The following is a 17,737-nucleotide window of genomic DNA, read 5'->3' on the forward strand; positions in this document are numbered from 1 at the left end:
GGTCCTTGTCTCTGACTGTCTTCTGGTTTGTTTGTCGTTTGCTGGCTCTCCGCGTCCCAGCTATGCCCATTAACCATGTTTCTCTCGTGCCCAGGAGTGCGCCCACCCCAGCCCGCTGCTGTCCGGCGGTCGGCACACTGTATAATACCAACACACTCGAGGCTTTCAAGGCTGCAGATAAGAAGCTACTTCTGGAAGAAGCAGCAAACGAGGTTAGCTGGGAAACGCAATGTACCTGTTGTCTTGTCCATGGTCCCGTGGGCACACGGTCGCAGACCAAGTGTCTGACTCTGTCACAGAAGCTAGCGTGTACCCGGTGCTCAAGCTGCTCAGGGCCTTCTGCAGTGATGGGTGGGTCAGGGAGGAGACAGCCAGGCTCTTGCCTGAGGAGAAGGTCACAGCAGAGAAGGGACGCACTCGCCGGCTCTCCCCAGTTAGCTCAGCCTCTCTGAGTGCGCCAGCTCCATGCCTGTGTCTCATGGATTTGGGTTCTCTGTTCCTAGTGCCCCCCCGAAGAGGCTTTTTAGTCCTGACTGCTGTCAGCTGTCAGAGCCCATCATGTCTCCCCCGCGCCCTCAGGGCTAAATGGAAAGGCCCCGTGGGACAGCCCGGCCTCCGTGGCCCTGTGGCCTTCCGTCCCATTTCCCTTGCCCTCACCGTCTCTGACCACTCACGGCACATCAGGGAGCATTCCTCCCTTCACCGCTTTCTGTGGCCCCTTCTCCCTGGAACTCAATGTTTTTCTCTGCCTTGAGTGTCCTTCCTTTCCTTAGTCACGTCTGAGTTAGTGTGAGGAATAAGTGGGGGGCGGGCGGCTTATCCCCGCCCTCTCTGCCACCCACATCATCGATGAGCTTCACCCCAGTGAGTCTTAGTTATGTGGGCGCCGTGGTCAGAGAGGGGCATCCCCTTCCTCGGGCCTGAGGAAGGTGTCTGTCCCGCCCCTCGTGATGTGGGCGATGGTTGCTTTCCTCGGCCTGCGGCGTGACTGCTCATGGGCTCTTGCGTGTTTCAGAGGCCATCTCGAGAGAGTGGGTCAGGAGAGTGGGTCTCAAGAGAGTCTCAACAGCCGGGTCTTAGGCTGTTATTGGAAACAGCAGGCTGCTCCCCACGGGAATCCCAGCCCTGTCCCGTGTCCGGGGCTCAGCCTCCCCTTCGGTTTGTCAGAAGCGGGGCCCGCTCTCCTGGGCTCCAACTTCTCCAAGCTCGTTGTTTCCGCAGCAGGACCTTCTCTCTGCTTGTTTCCCTCTTCCGCTCGTGTGTGTGCCGGGGTTTCTGGTGGCACAGCTGCTAGTTTGCTTAGTGGCACAAAGTTTAGCCACTGGTCTTAGTTCCTGAAACGTGTGACCAGGGCCCGCTTCTGCTTCCAGTCACAGCCCTTCCCGAGTATCCATAGACTTGATTTTTTTTTCTCTTCAGGGAAAGATTATCCCAAATAAGGCTTTTAAGAAATGCCCTGTACATAGTTCAGATCACGGCTTCTGGAGCCCATCCCTGGCTCCTTCCTGGCGCCTGTCCTTAGCCGAGGTCAGGGCTTCTCCCAGGTACTGTCCGCCCGTCTGCGAGATCCCCTGCTGCCAGCGGCATACAGACATGGGTGCCCTGCTCTCTCCCAGGCTCTTAGCTTCTGGAGGGCGGGGACTGTGCCTCTTAACTTCTGTAGTCCCGATGTGCTTGCTCTGTAGTTGACAATAAGTAAACATCTGTGGAAGGCCGTAACCAAGGCATGAACGGGCTGGGTTTCCTCCCTGATACTGAGACCCAGCAAGAGAGAGGATGCTTTTGGACTTTCCTCTGTCTCTGCAGGGGGCCCAGGATGAGTGTGCTGGGCCTGTGGGCAGGAAGGCGCACTGCCCCGCAGCTCCGTGTGCTCCTGGGAGGGAGGCGGGAGGAGACCCCGGGACCTGCCTTGACGCTGCTTCTCCTCCCGGCAGATCTGGGAATCCATCAAGTCGGGGGCTGCCCTGGACAACCCCGTGCTCCTCAACAAGTTCCTCCTCTTGACATTTGCGGTAAGTCTGCGGGCTCGGCGGGGTGTGGACTGTGGACTACCCCGGCCAAGCCCAGGGCGCTGGTGGGACAGGCTGCTCTCTTCTCTCAAGTCACGTCTGCTAAACAAATCCTTGGGTGCTTGGTGACCCGGTAGTGGCTGGCGTTTCTCACTGATGCAAGATTAATTCATTCTCCTCGATCGCGCTGGTGGCTGTTGCCTAGTTTATGTGACAGGGGGACCCAGCTCTCGTCATTTGAGGACGTGACAAAGTCCAGTTCTGGGAGCTGGGTTCATCGCTGCTAACGTCTTTAAGTTCAGTGCCGCAGAGCTCAGTTGCTGGGTCCATCGACATAAGAAACAAGTGATGACTCGAGGATCTAAGCCATCCCTAGGTGACTTCTAGACGAGAGGGGGGTCACCCTGCAAAGCTTGTCCACACAGCTGTGTTGCTGTTTTTTTTTTTTTTTAAACAAAGAAAATGTTTTATGTAAGTGAAATCTAGTTAAAGTGAACTTTAAGGGCAGCTTTGAAGAGAAGAAGTCACATTGGGGGAACACCTGCTGCCCAGGGGAGCAGGGGGAGGGAGCCTCGGTGGTGGGAAACATGGCAGAAGGCGAGGGCTGGTTGCTTTTAATAGAAGTGCCAGCCCACACACACGCGTATGCACGTGTATACACACACGTGCGTGTGTGCGTCTCCATATGTCTCTGCAGAAGGCTTGTTCGCCCTTTATAATTATGTTAACGTTATAGTGTTCTGTCAAGTGTGTGCTCTACAGACCTTTTTACATCTCGGTTGTTTTCATATTCGCTATTTTATTTTGCTTTTGACCGTGCTACGCAGCACGTGGGATCTTAGTTCCCCAACCAGGGGTTGAACCCACGACCCCTGCACTGGAAGCAGTTTGAACTACTGGACTGCAAGGCAAGTCCCCAATATTCACTGTTATTTAAAAAAAGTTGCACTGAACATTGTCAGCCACACTGATTTTCTTTACCCGCTTATTTCTTTAGAAGATGGCCCACTGGAGTGGGCATGTAGACGCACTGATGTGGACACGCATTAAGTGCGCTGGTTGTTCACCCCAGCTTTATCAGCTCCGGGTGTTAATCCTCTTCCCTACATTTTTCTTTTCTTTTTCGGTTTGCCAAGATATAGGTCCTGCCTTCCTTCCTCCCATGAACTCGTCCTCCATTTCTTCCTCCTGCTGCCTCTTTGATGCACCACCCGAGGCAAAGGGGAGAGAGAGAGAGGATTCGAACTGGGGGTCATACCCAGAGTGGGGGGCGGTGGGCATGGGGGCCTTGCAAGGAGCGCGTTTCCTAACAAGTTAAAGTGCTTTCTGTGTGTCAGTGGCAAGATAGAAAAACGCCAGCTACTTCAGGGGATTACTAAACACGATTTGGCATTGATATTTTATAAATTGAGTAATTTTGTAAGGATAAATAAAAGCAATGCTAATTAAAGTTTTTTTTTTTTTTTTACTTCACCATCAATAAATCTTCTGTATTAAGGGTTCTAGCTAGTAAAATCTAATGGACAACTTGCGTTTAACGAGAAAATAGCATTGGATCTCATTTAAAGTTTTAAGGCATCTCTCAGAGTCATTATGTGAGTTGGCCGTGTTGCCCTTTCTAGTGAGTATTCTTAGCCTGCGTTTAAAGAAAATTAAAAAGTCTCTGTCTTTAGAAACCCATCAGACAGAAAGAGCTTTATGTTTGATGTAATCGAGGTCTCTTGTATCCTGAAAAGCATCCTAAGAAATTCAAGCCTTTTGACTCTTGAAGATGACCTGATAAGAGCTTTCAGAAACTGCCAAAGCCTTCATCTTGAATCTTTTAACCTTTCGCTAAAGATCAGTTATGGCAGGTCATTCAAGCTCGCGGAAGAGATAAGCATCTCTAGAGGCGTTTTCCTTTCCTTTCTGCTCTTTCTGGGGCTCCAAGGCGTCGGCACTTCAGTAGTTTCCATTTTGCACCTTGCTTTGCTGCTGTTGAAGGGAATTTGTCCTTAGTCGGCCAGTTCGTGACAGAAATAAAGACTGTGGCAACTATAATGACTAGTCTTTTTCATCTGGACATGTGTTTATGTATAAGTTTGTTTTTAAAAAGTCACCTAAGTATGACCCCATTTGTTTGGAAAGTCCAGAATAGGCGAATCTATACAGACTGAATGTAGGCTAGGGGTTTCCAGGGGATGAGAGTGAGGTGAATGGACAGTTTCTGTGAATGGTATTTCTAACTAATAAACCACTGGGGAGTTTCTGCTATTGGGGTTTCTTTTGGGGGCGATGAATACATTCTGAAATTGGTGGGGATGGTGGCACAGCCTTGTCAGTATACTAGAAAACCGCTTAATGTGCTTTGACATCTTTAACACGGTGACTCTTTTCGGCTTCATTGCCTTGTGTGGGCTCTCTCTAGTTGCAGCGAATGGAGGCTCCTTTCTTGTGCCCGGGAGGTGCCCGGGCTTCTCACTGCAGTGGCTTCTCTTGTCGCGGAGCACACGCTCCCGGGCACGTGGCCTCAGCAGTTGTGGCTCCCGGGCGCTAAAGAACTGTCCGGTAGTCGTGGCGCTCACGCTTAGTTACCCCGAGGCACCTGGGATCTTCCCAGACCAGAGATCAAACCTGGGTCCCCTGCATTGGCAGGCAGATTCTTACCAGTACGCCACCAGGTAAGTCCAATTCGGTGGCCTTTATGGTGCCTTAATCGTACCTCAGTGAGAAGTCATCAAGCATCCGTCCCCTCCTGATTCCTGGCAAGATCCTAGAGGAAATGTCAAGTAGCGACATAAACTACAAAGTGGTCAGTGGTAACAGGCTGGTGGGGAAGCTGTCGAGTACCCACATAGCCACAGGATCTTCCCACATGAGTGACTCAGGCCACATCTGCTACAGAAATTCAGAGACGAGAACACTGGGCCTGAGTGGGGACAGCCTCACAAGTCACAGGCCCTTTCTCGCTTCCCTTGGCTGGGGAGCAGTCACACACACCCCTGAAAGCACGCCCTCTTCTGTCGTCGGTGCACCCTAGTTCTTGGAAGCTCTTCTGTGAGGCATCCAGCTACTCACATACTTGTTTCCTCTCTGTTCCCTGCAGTGACTGAGCTCCGTGAGGGCTGGGCTGCATTTTCTTCGTCTTCTTACTGCCGGAGTATCTAACATTTTGCCTTGTACACAGCAAGTGCTTAGTTGTTGACTTGAATTTCACCAGTACGACATTTCTGAAAACACTGTTCTATTATCTCAGGTTGTGCGTAGCTCGTTCTAATAACTTCAGTAGCATGCTCAGCTCATTCAGTTGTGACAAGAGCGGTAACTGTGGGCAAGTTGTACCTCCACAGATGGCACGCTGCGTACGCCTGGTACCATGGACAAGAGCTTACATTTTGGAAGTAGAATTCTCCTCTCCTCTCTGCCTCTTAGTATCTATGTTGAAGCTTTCCACCCCTCTCTAGGCTTCAGTTTTCTGTCTATAAAATGGGCAGATAATAGTTACCTCCCGGGGAGATTTTATATGTTAAACAATGATGACAACAAACATCAGTTACTTTTTGGATACCTTCTGTTAGGAAGTGGTTGATAAAATGTGTCTATCCTGATACATTAGTGTGTGATGTGTGGGGACATTTCAGATAAACCCCGGGGTTCTGTCATCTGACAAGCCGGTTTTATCTGGCGTGCGTTAGTTTTTCTGTCTCACGTAGCTGTTGGGCAGTTAGCGTTAGTAGGCGCGTTTCCGTGTGATCACCGTGCCATTCTGATGTGTTGTCCTGTTTCTTCCAGGATCTAAAGAAGTACCATTTCTACTACTGGTTCTGCTCCCCCGCCCTCTGCCTTCCAGAGAGCATACCCCTCATTCAGGGGCCAGTGGGCTTGGATCAATGGTTTTTGCCAAAACAGGTATCAACAAATAAAACAAAATGCAGATCAAACTGAGTTTAAATGTGCATGAGTGGTTCATCTAGCTCATTCTAAAGGCAGACCTGCCCTTGTCTGGGTGGGGAGGCGGGCTCTGTGGAATCCTCCAGAGGCGGCACTAAGAGCAGACCTCCTTGCACAGTGTTTCGTAAGCGCGTGTGAAGCGTGGTCAGCAGCACTTGTCCAGGTCCTCGTGACCTGTGCTGAGGTGCTAAGCTAGTAGGTCCAGGTCCTTGTGACATGTGCTGAGGTGCTAAGCCAGTAGGGAGGAATTACAGGAGCACTTTGAAAGACTGTGGGAATTTGCCCAAGCGTGATCTCCACTCTCAGTGGAGAGAGTCTTTGCAATCAAAGAGAAGACGTCTTCCTTCCTTTATGCCAAGTTGCAGATCTTCTGCGTTAGGGACGGTCCCTGCAGAGCTAGTCCTTGCAGTTTAAGGAAGGTAATAAGGTCATTAGAGGCGGTTCCCAGAACAGCAGTGCAAACCATCAAGCTGGTAGAAGACAGGCCCTCAGCCGCCAAATTCTGATTGTCGTCGAGGCAAATGCTGAGTGTCAAGATGACTTGAATTCATGAAGCACGTGACTCACTAAAGCCCAGAAATCCGAAGCCAGGGAGAGCCCTTGTTAATTAAAAAGCTCATTTGCTAAGATAAATCAAAGGTTGTGGTTCTGTGGAATGAATTTTCTAAGGAGAACTGTAAGTGGGAACAAAAGACTAGGCCTGGGGATTGAGTACTGATGGGTTTGAGGTTTCTCTTAATGGGAACAAGAATGTTCTGAAAGTATTGTGACAAATCGCTATGGACGTGCTATAAACAGCCTTGAATTGTGCTTTGTGAATGAGTCACTTGTATGATAAGTAAGAGAAAGCGTGTCTCAAGGGAGCTATTGAAGATTATAGAAGGGGTCAGGGCAAAATCCATCCATGGTAGATTCATGCTTGGATATCACAGGCGAGACTTAGTGTCTGGACACCTCTCTAAACCTTTGTGGTGGCATCTTAGGGAATCAGGCGCCATCACGCTAAGGGTGCCGTAAAATATTTGTATGTGCTCCTGTCTGAGACACTCCGCGATGCATTATCTCAGAGTGAGGTGGTATGATTTGGGGCACTCTTAGGTTTGGTTGCTGCAAGAGAGGAACAGGGGTGTGAGCAATCATTTCCAGTCTTCTGGCCTGAAAGTACCTTTTACTGTATGTTAATTTTTCTCAGTTCAGAGCTAGGTAAGTAGTTGTCTGGAGAATAACTCAGTGTTTCCTGATTTCAGATTCAAGCCCTCGAGCACGCGTATGATGACCTTTGTCAGACAGAAGGAGTCCCAGCGCTGCCTTACTTCCTAATCAAGTATGATGAGACCACGGTGCTGGTTTCCTCGCTCAAACACTACAGCGATTTCTTCCAGGGTCAAAGGACAAAGGTCAGAGAAACTTTGAGAAGCGTTTTATTATCCAGTAAGAAAATCTGATGTTCATGTTACGATAGACCACTGCGAAATTCAGGCTCATTTAGGTGTCTTAAGCCTTCCAGAGGTTTCTGGACATCTCCGCATCTTCACCGTCCCCCACCCCTGCACTTCCCAAATCAGGACCTCCTCCGGGTTTTCTTAGCTCTGTGGCGCCTCAGAGTAATTCTGGATTCCTCACTTCCTCGGTTTTTCTTCCTGGTACACTTTCTGTCTGTGCTTTAGTTGATTGCCAGAGCTACCGCGGCAGTGCACACTCTGGTCCTCTCGCTCGTGGTCAGTGACGGTCTCCACCCTGCAAGGATCTGCCTCAGCCCCGTGCCGTTCACTGATCAAGAGCTCAAGACGTCCTCCTTCTGCCCCCAGTCCACCGTTCCTGCCTCATCTTCCCCTATTTCCCTCATGAGCCAGTGGTCCCGCTGAGCTCCTCTGGTTTTCACCAGACAGTCCCTCTAAGCAAACAGACCCAGAAGTGTTCCTGTGTCTGTCTTTGTCCTCGTGTTGTTTGGGTTTCCTGAAGTAGGTCCTGCCTGTGGGGATGCTAAGAGACTCTCCCGTTGTCAAAGCCCTGCGTCCATGGAGAGGCCTTCTCCTGGTGTTTCAGGTGTGACTTGTCCCCTCTGAGCTCACTGGCCTTGCCCCCGGCCTCCCCCGCCTCACTCCCCTTCTCACTCCCTTGCACACACTATCTTTCATGCTGTTGGACTGTGAGCTGCCAGCGGGCAGGGACCGAGTCCCACACGTATCTGCCTCAACATAGTGGTCAGCCCTCGCCGCAGGCCCTCAGTAAAACTCTTGAATGAGGGAAGGAGTACTGTAAGTGTCTTTTAGATGTGATGAGGTAGATAGGAAGCTGTCCTAGGCGTATTAAGACACTGAAAATTAAAAATAAAATATTGATGATGAGTATCATGCAGGTTTGAGATCAAGCGGGAGAGTTTCGGTCGCCATGTAGGTATGTCAGAGCTGAGACGAGACCGGCCGCTCGCTGGTGCCCTGGCTCTTCTTGGCCTGAACTTCAGGTGCCTTTTTTTTTTAAGTAGATTTTTTTCTTTCTCACCTACTCTAGCATTTTCTTTGTCAGAGGGAGCCCTCTTTAGATTGATGACTGAGGGTTGGGTTTTTATTATAATTCTTGCCCCAAGCCCCACTGCAGTCAGGTTTGCAGACCTGTAGCTAACTTAGCGGGAGAAGGCAATGGCTCCCCACTCCAGTACTCTTGCCTGGAAAATCCCATGGATGGAGGAGCCTGGTGGGCTGCAGTCCATGGGGTCGCTAAGAGTCAGACACAACTGAGCGACTTCACTTTCACTTTCCACTGTCATGCATTGGAGAAGGCAGTGGCAACCCACTCCAGTGTTCTTGCCTGGAGAGTCCCAGGGACGGGGGAGCCTGGTGGGCTCCCATTTATGGGGTCGCACAGAGTCGCACACGACTGAAGCGACTTAGCAGCAGCAGCAGCAGCAGCAGCTAACTTAGCAGCAGCAAGACCAGCCGTTGGTGCTTCGAGGCCCCGTTGTGACGGCAGATGGGGCAGATCGGCCTGGCTTTGAAAGCGGCTGGACTTCAGGTTGTGCGTGAAGACGTGGTCTTCCCCAGGAGGGCAGCTCTGCCAGAGCAACAGTTGGCAGTTTAAGGGGGCTTTCGCATGCTCTGTCGTGTAGTAGCTTCGTGATATAGCTATTCTCAGTACCTGCGTTTCCTGTTTTTATTTATTTTTGGCTGTGCCGGGTCTTTCGTCGCTGTGTGCCCGCTGTCTCTGGTTGAGCTTGCAGGGGCCGCTCTCTGGTTGTGGTGGGCAGGCTTCTCATTGCGCTGGCTTCTTTTGCTGTGGAGCGCCGGCTCGAGGGCCCGTGGGCTCCACAGTTAGGGCGCACGGGCTTAGTTGCCCCGAGGCATGGGGGATCTTCCCAGACCAGGGATGGAACCCATGTTCTCTGCATTGGCAGGTGGATTCTTAATCACTGGATCACCAGGGAAGTCCTGCGTTTTCTCTCTGACACAAATGAGACTCACACGGCTTAGTTGTCTGGTTCCGAAGCCCATGCACTTTCTTCCAGTCCGTTCTCTTGTCGCTGGGGGAGAGGTGGACCCTGCTTGCCATTTGGAATCAAGTCAGTCTGACTTCCAGTGTTGCCACCTCGTAGGTCTGTGACCTCGGGGGGTGCGCACACCCTTGCGTCACCCAGGTCTCGCTGTCCTGTGGTGGTAACGCTACCACCTGTGTGTGCATGCTTGCTCAGTGGTGTCTCACTCTTTGAGACTCCACAGACTGTAGTCCGCCAGGCTCCTCTCTACCCCGACACTGCTCACAAGAAATGCGACAACGTGGACCAAGTGCCCAGCTCGCAGCAGGTGGGCAGTGAGAGTCCACTTCCTTCCCTCCTCAGCAGCAGCCAGTTTTTAAAGCCTGAACAGTTCTCTGGTGTCCCCTGTGAAGTGGTTTGGGCGAGTTGGCGAGGCCCCTGACCCAGAGGCCAACCACCACCTGATTCGGACACGGCATCCTTCACTGGGTAAAGGCTGTATCTCAGGAAAGCCTGACATGGCTCAGCGCATATCATGAACACTTCCTGTGAGCCAGAAATCATGAAATATGATTGCACCCGTTCTTGTGGAACCCAAGTCCTTGTAGGAGCGATGAGACATCGACTCGTGGAAAGCTAGCTAGAAATTCAAGTCACAGAAAAGATGGGCCAGCGAGATGACACGGACGATACTAGGTGGTTTGTCTGTGCCTCTGTGTCCAGTCTTGTTCTAGGAAGGATTGCCAGAGGCTACATAGACTGTGGACTCTTGGGAGCTCCATGGCCTCGCGGCCGACCTCCCTTCTGTGGTCCTGGGTGTCCCATCCAGCCCCGCTGTGCTGCCCAGATGCATGTTCTCACACAGCAATTGGATCGTGTCCCTCTGCTACCTGAACCCCCCCTGTGATTCCTGTGGTCTTCAAGACAGAGTTAGAAAGGCTTAGCGTTCAGGGCCTCCTCAGACCTGGCGCCTGCCCATCCCTCCCACCTCGCCTTCGACAGCTCCCCAAACTGTGCCCTCCAGACGCCCCTGCTGCCCTCGTCTTCTCCCCGTCTTGCCGCCCTCGGTCACGCCGGCCAGTGTTCCTCCTGCTGCTGGCCAGTATCTCACCCCCTCCCTTCCCAGTTCACACCCTGGAAGCACTGGCGCGGTCCGGCGCTGTTTGACACCCCTCTTCCGTGTGCTGGTAGCGGCCTGTCTCTGGGCACTGACTGGGCTTGCGCACCATCGCTGGTTTGCCGCAGGTCATCTCAACTGGGATCCCTGATCAGCCCGGAGCAGCGGTCACACCAGACCATGTAACACCCCACAGCACATGCTCTGCCTGTAGCGTGATGCCAGGTACTTAATGGGCACATGGTTTGTGCGTGAATTTAGAGAGGAGAGAGCTGCTGATCCCCGTGGACAAGCACGAGGCTGGTGAGCACGGAGACTTCCCAGAAAAGCAAGGCTGGAGCAGAGCCCTGAAGGCATGAGAGCTTCCCTGGTGGCTCAGCTGGTACAGAATTCAGTGCGGAAGACCTGGGTTCGAGCCTGGGATGGGAAGATCCCCTGGAGAAGGGAAAGCCTACCCACTCCAGGACTCTGGCCTGGAGAATTCCATGGACTGTCCATGGGGTTGCAAAGAGTTGGACACGACTGAGCGACTCTTTTCTTTCTGGAGACATAATGCCTGTGAAACCCAGCTCTCACTTCACTCGAGCCCGTTCCTGCCTCATGGTGTGAACCCTGTTCACTTGCTTTCGCATGGTTCCACTTTCTCTTTCATGTTCTTTGAGTCATGAACTTTCCTTGAAACTTTTTATCCTGTGCTTCGAGAAATAGGCATTCTTTTCGACATGAATTCCTGCCTTTGTGCTCCAGCTTCCTGTTTTACTCTATTTCCTGCCTCCTTCTCTTAGCAGGGACTTTGACCCTCGAGAAGCCCCTGCTCCTCTGTGAGCCCTGCCGTGGTGCCTTCACACAGAAGCTGGAGAGCCGCTGGAATCCCCCCGGGTTTCTCTCCTTTTAGTCTGCTTTCTCTTCTGGGAAACCTGGTGCCCACAACCCTACTGACCACCGTCTCCAGCCTGAACTTCCCTCTGGATCCTGGCCTGCATTAGCCAACCCCCTGCCTGCCTACTCCAGCACCTCGAATTCAGTATGTCTGAGTTGAACTCAAGGTCTTCACCCCAAGTCTGGTCCTCTCCTGGGCATCGCTGTCTTGTAGCGACACTGCCATCCATCCGGTCACGAGAGCTGGGAATCTGGGCAGCCAGCTGGCCGCCTCTCTATCCTCTACCAGCACCATATCCGTGGATCTCACCTCCTAAACTTCTCTCTGTCTGCCGCCTCTGCGTTTCTTCTGCCACCTGCCCAGCCTGAGCGTCACGGTCTTTCATCTGCTTTCCCACGGTAGCTTCCCAGTGGGCTCTGTGTGCCTGCTCAGGCCTCCCTCCAGTCCGTCCCCGTATCATTCCAGGAAGTCCCCTGAAAAGCAGATCTGATCATGTCACTCTCCAAATGAGGTGGAGCAATGCTGTCTCTCCTGTGTTCTAAGAACCCAGGTCCCCCGTGTGGTATGCAGAGGACCCCACGTTGCCCAGGCCCTGTACGGATCTGGCCCCGGGTCCCTCGTGTGGTGTGCAGAGGACCTCACGTGCCCCGGGCCTGTGTGTAGCTGTCCCCAGTCCCCATGTGGTGTACAGAGGACCCCACGTGCCCCGGGCCTGTGTGGATCTGTCTCTGGTCTCCCGTGTGGTTTGCAGAGGATCCCACGTGCCCCGGGCCCTGTGTGGATCTGTCTCTGGTCCCCCGTGTGGTGTGCAGAGGACCCCACGTGGCCCAGGCCCTGTACGGATCTGGCCCCGGGTCCCCCGTGTGGTTTGCAGAGGACCCCACGTGGCCCAGGCCCTGTGCGGATCTGGCCCCAGCTCCCTTGGTGCTCCCCTCAGAGGTGCTGACTTCCCTCCCCCTGCAGGGCTCATGCCTGGAACTCCTGTCTCCTTTCTCTTCTTCTGCCTCTCCTCTCCCCACCCCTGTACCTCCTCTCTTCCCAGTTTCTTCAGAGTGAAACTTACTCATGATTCTTGGAAGAAAGTTCCCCCCACCCCTGACTTCCGTAAAATGGTTTATTCTGTCCACAATGGGTTCTCATAGCACTCCATTTACTGAAAATCTTTAAATCTCCTGTGCAGTTTTTAATGACTCAGATTATACTACCTTCTGTTTTATTTTAGCATAATATTAAACTCTGCATCAACATCCTTTTTAATAAACATGTATCATCATGAATTTCTCAAGTTCCGGACATTTAGGTCTCTCGTAATTCTTCACTATTAGGAGCTTCTTTATGCATGAAATCCCACCCTCGCTGCCCTCCTCTTTGTACTTTGAATTATTTGTTTTCTTAGGAAAGATTCTAGATGTGGAATTACTAGGTTAAGAGGCTGGGCGTGTTAAGGTTTATCCTCAGTCGTGTGCTGGCCGATGTCTGACGGCAGGCTCTTGGGGTGGGGGGTGCTGTGCGTTCGTGGTGTCTGCTTATTTCTCTGGCCTCAGCTCTCCCACTGTGGCCCCCCCAACTCTTGGGCTTCCAGTGTGTGGAAGTCACAGGCTACAGAGCCAGGAAGGGCCAGTACCCAGTGGCTTCCCCGCCTGTGGGGCCAGCTCCCGCACCACTGCTTCTGGTGACTCTTGCCCGCACTGCCGATCTCCCTCAAGCTCGCAATGCTCCCTAAGCAGCACCGAGTATTATATGCATTGGGCTGGCTGAAAATGGGCTTTGTCGAAGCTCTTTTTGCCCTCCAGTGTGGGTCCTGGTGCAGCTCTTCTGGGGTTCGTGCTGATACAGCCCCTGACGCTGCTCCACTGCCCATAGTCAGGGAAAGCTTGCTTGACTGAGTTTCGTTCTTTCTCCAGAACAGCTATTCGAGATTGAATGTTTGGGAAACATTTTGTCATTTTGACAGCGTCAGCCTTCAGTTCTCGGGTTGTGAAATCTTAGGACAAGAGCATTAGCAAAGGAGCAGTACTTGGTCTGCTGTTAGTTAGAGGCTGTTGCTTCATTCAGCGGTATCTACATCTTGGTCTCCATCGGTGACATCGCCATGCATGTGATCTCGGAACTTTTTTCCTATACTTTTAAAACACATAATCCCCTTTGTGCATTTCCTGTTACATCGAGCGTGTGGGCAATAGATAGTCATTTGTCAGTTAAGCATGTTTTATGGCAGTGTGAAAATTTCTCCAGACGCTCAAGTTGGCAATTTTGCCCTCTTTCTCTTCTCATGTTGTACTTTTTCAGCAAATTGCTGGGTGGATGGTAGCCAGCTCATCACTGAACAACTTCAATGAATTATATGCTCTCAGCCAAGGAGAAAGGATCATTTATTTCATAAACCTTCTAAATAGATTTTTTTTTTTTTTTTGCAGTTACATTTTGTTTCTTTCTGCTGAGTTCTCTTGTAAAAGGAGGTGATTTGCCCACATTCACACAATGAATCTGTGGCAAAGCCAGTTCTAGAATCCAAATCTCCTAGCCAGTGGTTATTTCTGACTGCCATTTATGAAGTCTGTTTACCCAAATAGTTAAACTGGCTTGCTCAGCCTCGTTTAGACTGAATCCTACAGTGATTAAGCTTGCAGGTTTGATTCCTAAAGCAATGAAAGATTTTGGGGTCACTTTTGAATCATCAGAGGACTATTTCATTGTGTTCAGCCTGGCGTCAAATGGATTCTGTCATCTTCCTCTCTGTACGCTTCCTCTTCATACTTATGTGTGCCTCCTGTGGGTAGAAGAGTTCCTTTAAAACAGATGTGAGCTAACCTCTCTTTATAAATAAGTGGTCAATTTCTCTTTAGTGGTTCATTCCTTCTCTATAGCTCATTTTTAGGTCAGGTTGCTCTAAGAAACTTATTCCTGGTCTTATCTAAAAGGATTTTTTTTTTTCTTACTACCTTCCTGCCTGGTTGTCTTTGTATTTAGTGTCAGAAATAGGCTCATTTTTTGAAGTTAAGCATCCATTTGTACTATCTGATGTCACATTCTATCTGATGTCACATCAGTCTCAGCTCTACAGTTTCAGGTGATGAAACCTAGACCCAGAGAATATTTGATAAACTAGAACTTATCCCCCTTTTTCTCTGCCAGCTAAGAAATGATGACTTTGACGCTGAAGGCAGATGACTGACGGTGATAGACTGAACTGAACGGAGAGGTCGATGGATTTACGACAATGGAATTTTTGTGGTTATGGTTCTCGTTGGTTGCGTGCTTCTCTTATTCTCAGTCTCTGAGCCAAGTGCAGATGAGAGTGGCCCTACAGATGAGAAATTTAGGCACAGAGATGTCAAATTGCTGAAGATCAGATGAGAGCAACTCAGAGCCTTTGATAACAGCCCAGGCCTATGGAGTTGTATTTGAAAATTGAAATGTAGCATCTCTGTATGAATGGCATTTTCTGGATTGATATGTCTGGGTTCTTCCCAAATAAAAATTGAAGAGCCTTTAGACACCAGGTAAAATTGAACCTTAATATAGTCTTATTTTTTTTGTAACCTATCTATGTTTTTTTTTTTTTTTCTCTATCTCTCTTTAATGGCCTATAAAGATCTATAATTCTGGAGCTAGAAAGATTCCTTTGAGGTGAAATGATTTTACCACTTCATTTTACAGGCGAGGGAAGACCTTCCTAAGGTCTTAGAATCAATTAACGGCAGGATTAGAACCATACCCACTAGGCTGTAGCCGGTTCTTTTTTTTTCCCCCACCATCAGGCCATTCTCTTTTCTAAGCTGTTTCAAATGTTACAGCCTTTGAATGCCAGCTTCTCCCTTCTCCCTGCTTTCTTGCTGGATAAAAGGGTGATTAATGCCTTTGGTAAATTTTTAAAAGTATGCGGTTGAAGCGAGGATGACTTATTAAATGCAGTCAGCCTGACAGATGCTGTCCATCACAGTCTATATGGGGGAACAAAATAGAGTTGCCCCCATGGTGGTGATGACCAGCTGGACAAGCAAAGCTCCAGGACGGTAGCATCTCCATTCAGAGAGCGTGCACGGTGGGGCCACCTCCTCAGGGTGCTCATGCTTCTCATAGGAAATGGTCTCTCAGACCATGCCCTCACTGTCTCACCCAGGAGAATCCCAGGATTAAAACATCACCAAGTGGAGAGCCTGTGATGCTGAGAAAGGGAAGAGTGGCGGCACCAGGGAGGAACTAGCCAGGTACTTGTTCCTTTCCTAAGTCATGCCCAACTCTTTTTTGACCCCGTGGACTGCAGCACACCAGGCTTCCCTGTCCATCAGCATCTTTCGGAGCTTGCTCAAAGTCATGTCCATTGAGTCGGTGATGCCATCCAACCATCTCGTCCTCTGTAGTCGCCTTCTCCTCCCACCTTCAACCTTTCCCAGCATCAGGGTCTTTTCCAGTGAGTCCGTTCCTCGCATCAGGTGGCCAAAGTATTGGAGCTTCAGCATCAGTCCTTGTGATGAACATTTAGGATTGACTGGTTTGATCTCTTTGCAGTCCAAGGGACTTTCAAGAGTCTTCTCCAACACCACAGTTCAAAAGCATCAATTCTTTGGCATTCAGCCTTCTTTATGATCCATCTCTCACCGCCATACATCCTCTAGCCTGGTACTAGGGGTGGAAAATTGAATACAGTTGATGTTGCCTCTTGAGAAACCTATATGCAGGTCAGGAAGCAACAGTGAGAACTGGACATTGAACAACAGACTGGTTCCAAATAGGAAAAGGAGTACATCAAGGCTATATATTGTCACCCTGCTTATTTAACTTCTATGCAGAGTACATCATGAGAAACACTGGGCTGGAAAAAGCACAAGCTGGAATCAAGATTGCTGGGAGAAAAATCAATAACCTCAATATGTAGATGACACCACCCTTATGGCAGAAAGTGAAGAGGAACTAAAAAGCCTCTTGATGAAAGTGAAAGAAGAGAGTGAAAAAGGTGGCTTAAAGCTCAACATTCAGAAAATGAAGATCATGGCATCTGGTCCCATCACTTCATGGCAAATAGGTGGGGAAACGAAACAGTGTCAGACTTTATTTTGGGGGGCTCCAAAGTCACTGCAGATGGTGACTGCAGCCATGAAATTAAAAGACGCTTACTCCTTGGAAGGAAAGTTATGACCAACCTAGATAGCATATTCAAAAGCAGAGATGTTACTTTGCCAACAAAGGTCCATCTAGTCAAGGCTATGATTTTTCCAGTAGTCATGTATGGATGTGAGAGTTGGACTGTGAAGAAAGCTGAGGGCCAAAGAATTGATGCTTTTGAACTGTGTTGTTGGAGAAGACTCTTGGGAGTCCCTTGGACTTCAAGGGGATCCAACCAGTCCATCCTAAAGGAGATCAGTCCTGGGTGTTCATTGGAAGGACTGATGCTAAAGGTGAAACTCCAATACTTTGGCCACCTCATGTGAAGAGCTGACTCATTGGAAAAGACTCTGATGCTGGGAGGGATTGAGGGCAGGAGGAGAAGGGGATAACAGAGGATGACTGGATGGCATCACTAGCTGAATGGACGTGAGTTTGAGTGAACTCTGGGAGTTGATGATGGACAGGGAGGCCTGGCATGGCCCGATTCATGGGGTCGCAAAGAGTCAAACACAAGTGAGCGACTGAACTGAACTGAACTGAACTGATGCTAATAAGTTAATGGTTTTCTGCCAGCCACCTTCCTCCCCTCCCTGCTTTAACCTACTGTTTCACCACCCCTTCCCCCTGCTCCTGCTCCCTCTCTTCCCATCTTTTCACCATTCACCTGCCTTCATTCGGTATATGCTGTGTATCTGTGAACTCATCATGGAGACCTGGAAGCTACTCCCTGCGCGGTAGATGCCCACTCTCTTCTTCTTCTCTAATGGCCTTTATCTTGGAATAATTTTAGGTTTACAGAAAAGCTGAAGTATAGTGCAGAGGCTGCCCTCACCCGTTTTAGTTTTCTCTGGTGTCGTCACCTTACATTATCGCAGTACACTTGTCAGAAGTGAGAAACCACCGTTAACGCATAACCATTGACTCCGCTATGGAGTTTGTTCAGATTTCCCCAGCTTTTCCATTAGCACCCTCCTTCACGCCAGGATCCCATCCAGGAGACTGCGTTCTCTTGTCATGTCTCCTCCTCTGGTCTCTAACAGTTCCTCAGGCTTCTGTTGTTTTTAGTGATCTTGACAGTTGTGAAGAGTTCAGTTATTCTGGTCAAATGCCTCTTAGTTTGGGTTTGTCACTTGTTTACTCATTCAGTTCAGTTCAGTCGCTCAGTCGTGTCTGACTCTTTGCGACCCCATGAATCGGGCCACGCCAGGCCTCCCTGTCCATCA

At 50.1% G+C, this 17,737-nt stretch overlaps 1 protein-coding gene across 26 annotated transcripts in view; it reads left to right on the plus strand.

Moving 5' to 3' along the window:
- The window catches only part of ATG7 (autophagy related 7), a 388,924-nt gene that overhangs the window by 152,472 nt on the left and 218,715 nt on the right, over positions 1-17,737 (plus strand). For all 26 annotated transcript variants that reach the window (XR_011250728.1, XM_069560924.1, XM_069560906.1 and 23 more), the window contains 4 exons: positions 95-212; positions 1,935-2,012; positions 5,781-5,897; positions 7,187-7,336. Coding sequence is in view for 25 of the 26 variants with exons in the window: in XM_069560924.1 (XP_069417025.1) it covers positions 95-212; positions 1,935-2,012; positions 5,781-5,897; positions 7,187-7,336 (463 nt within the window). In the remaining variant the exon portion in view is untranslated. The remainder of the gene's footprint in view (positions 1-94; positions 213-1,934; positions 2,013-5,780; positions 5,898-7,186; positions 7,337-17,737) is intronic.

The sequence above is a fragment of the Ovis canadensis genome, chromosome 19 (assembly GCF_042477335.2).
Source record: "Ovis canadensis isolate MfBH-ARS-UI-01 breed Bighorn chromosome 19, ARS-UI_OviCan_v2, whole genome shotgun sequence".
Taxonomy (NCBI): Eukaryota; Metazoa; Chordata; class Mammalia; order Artiodactyla; family Bovidae; genus Ovis; species Ovis canadensis.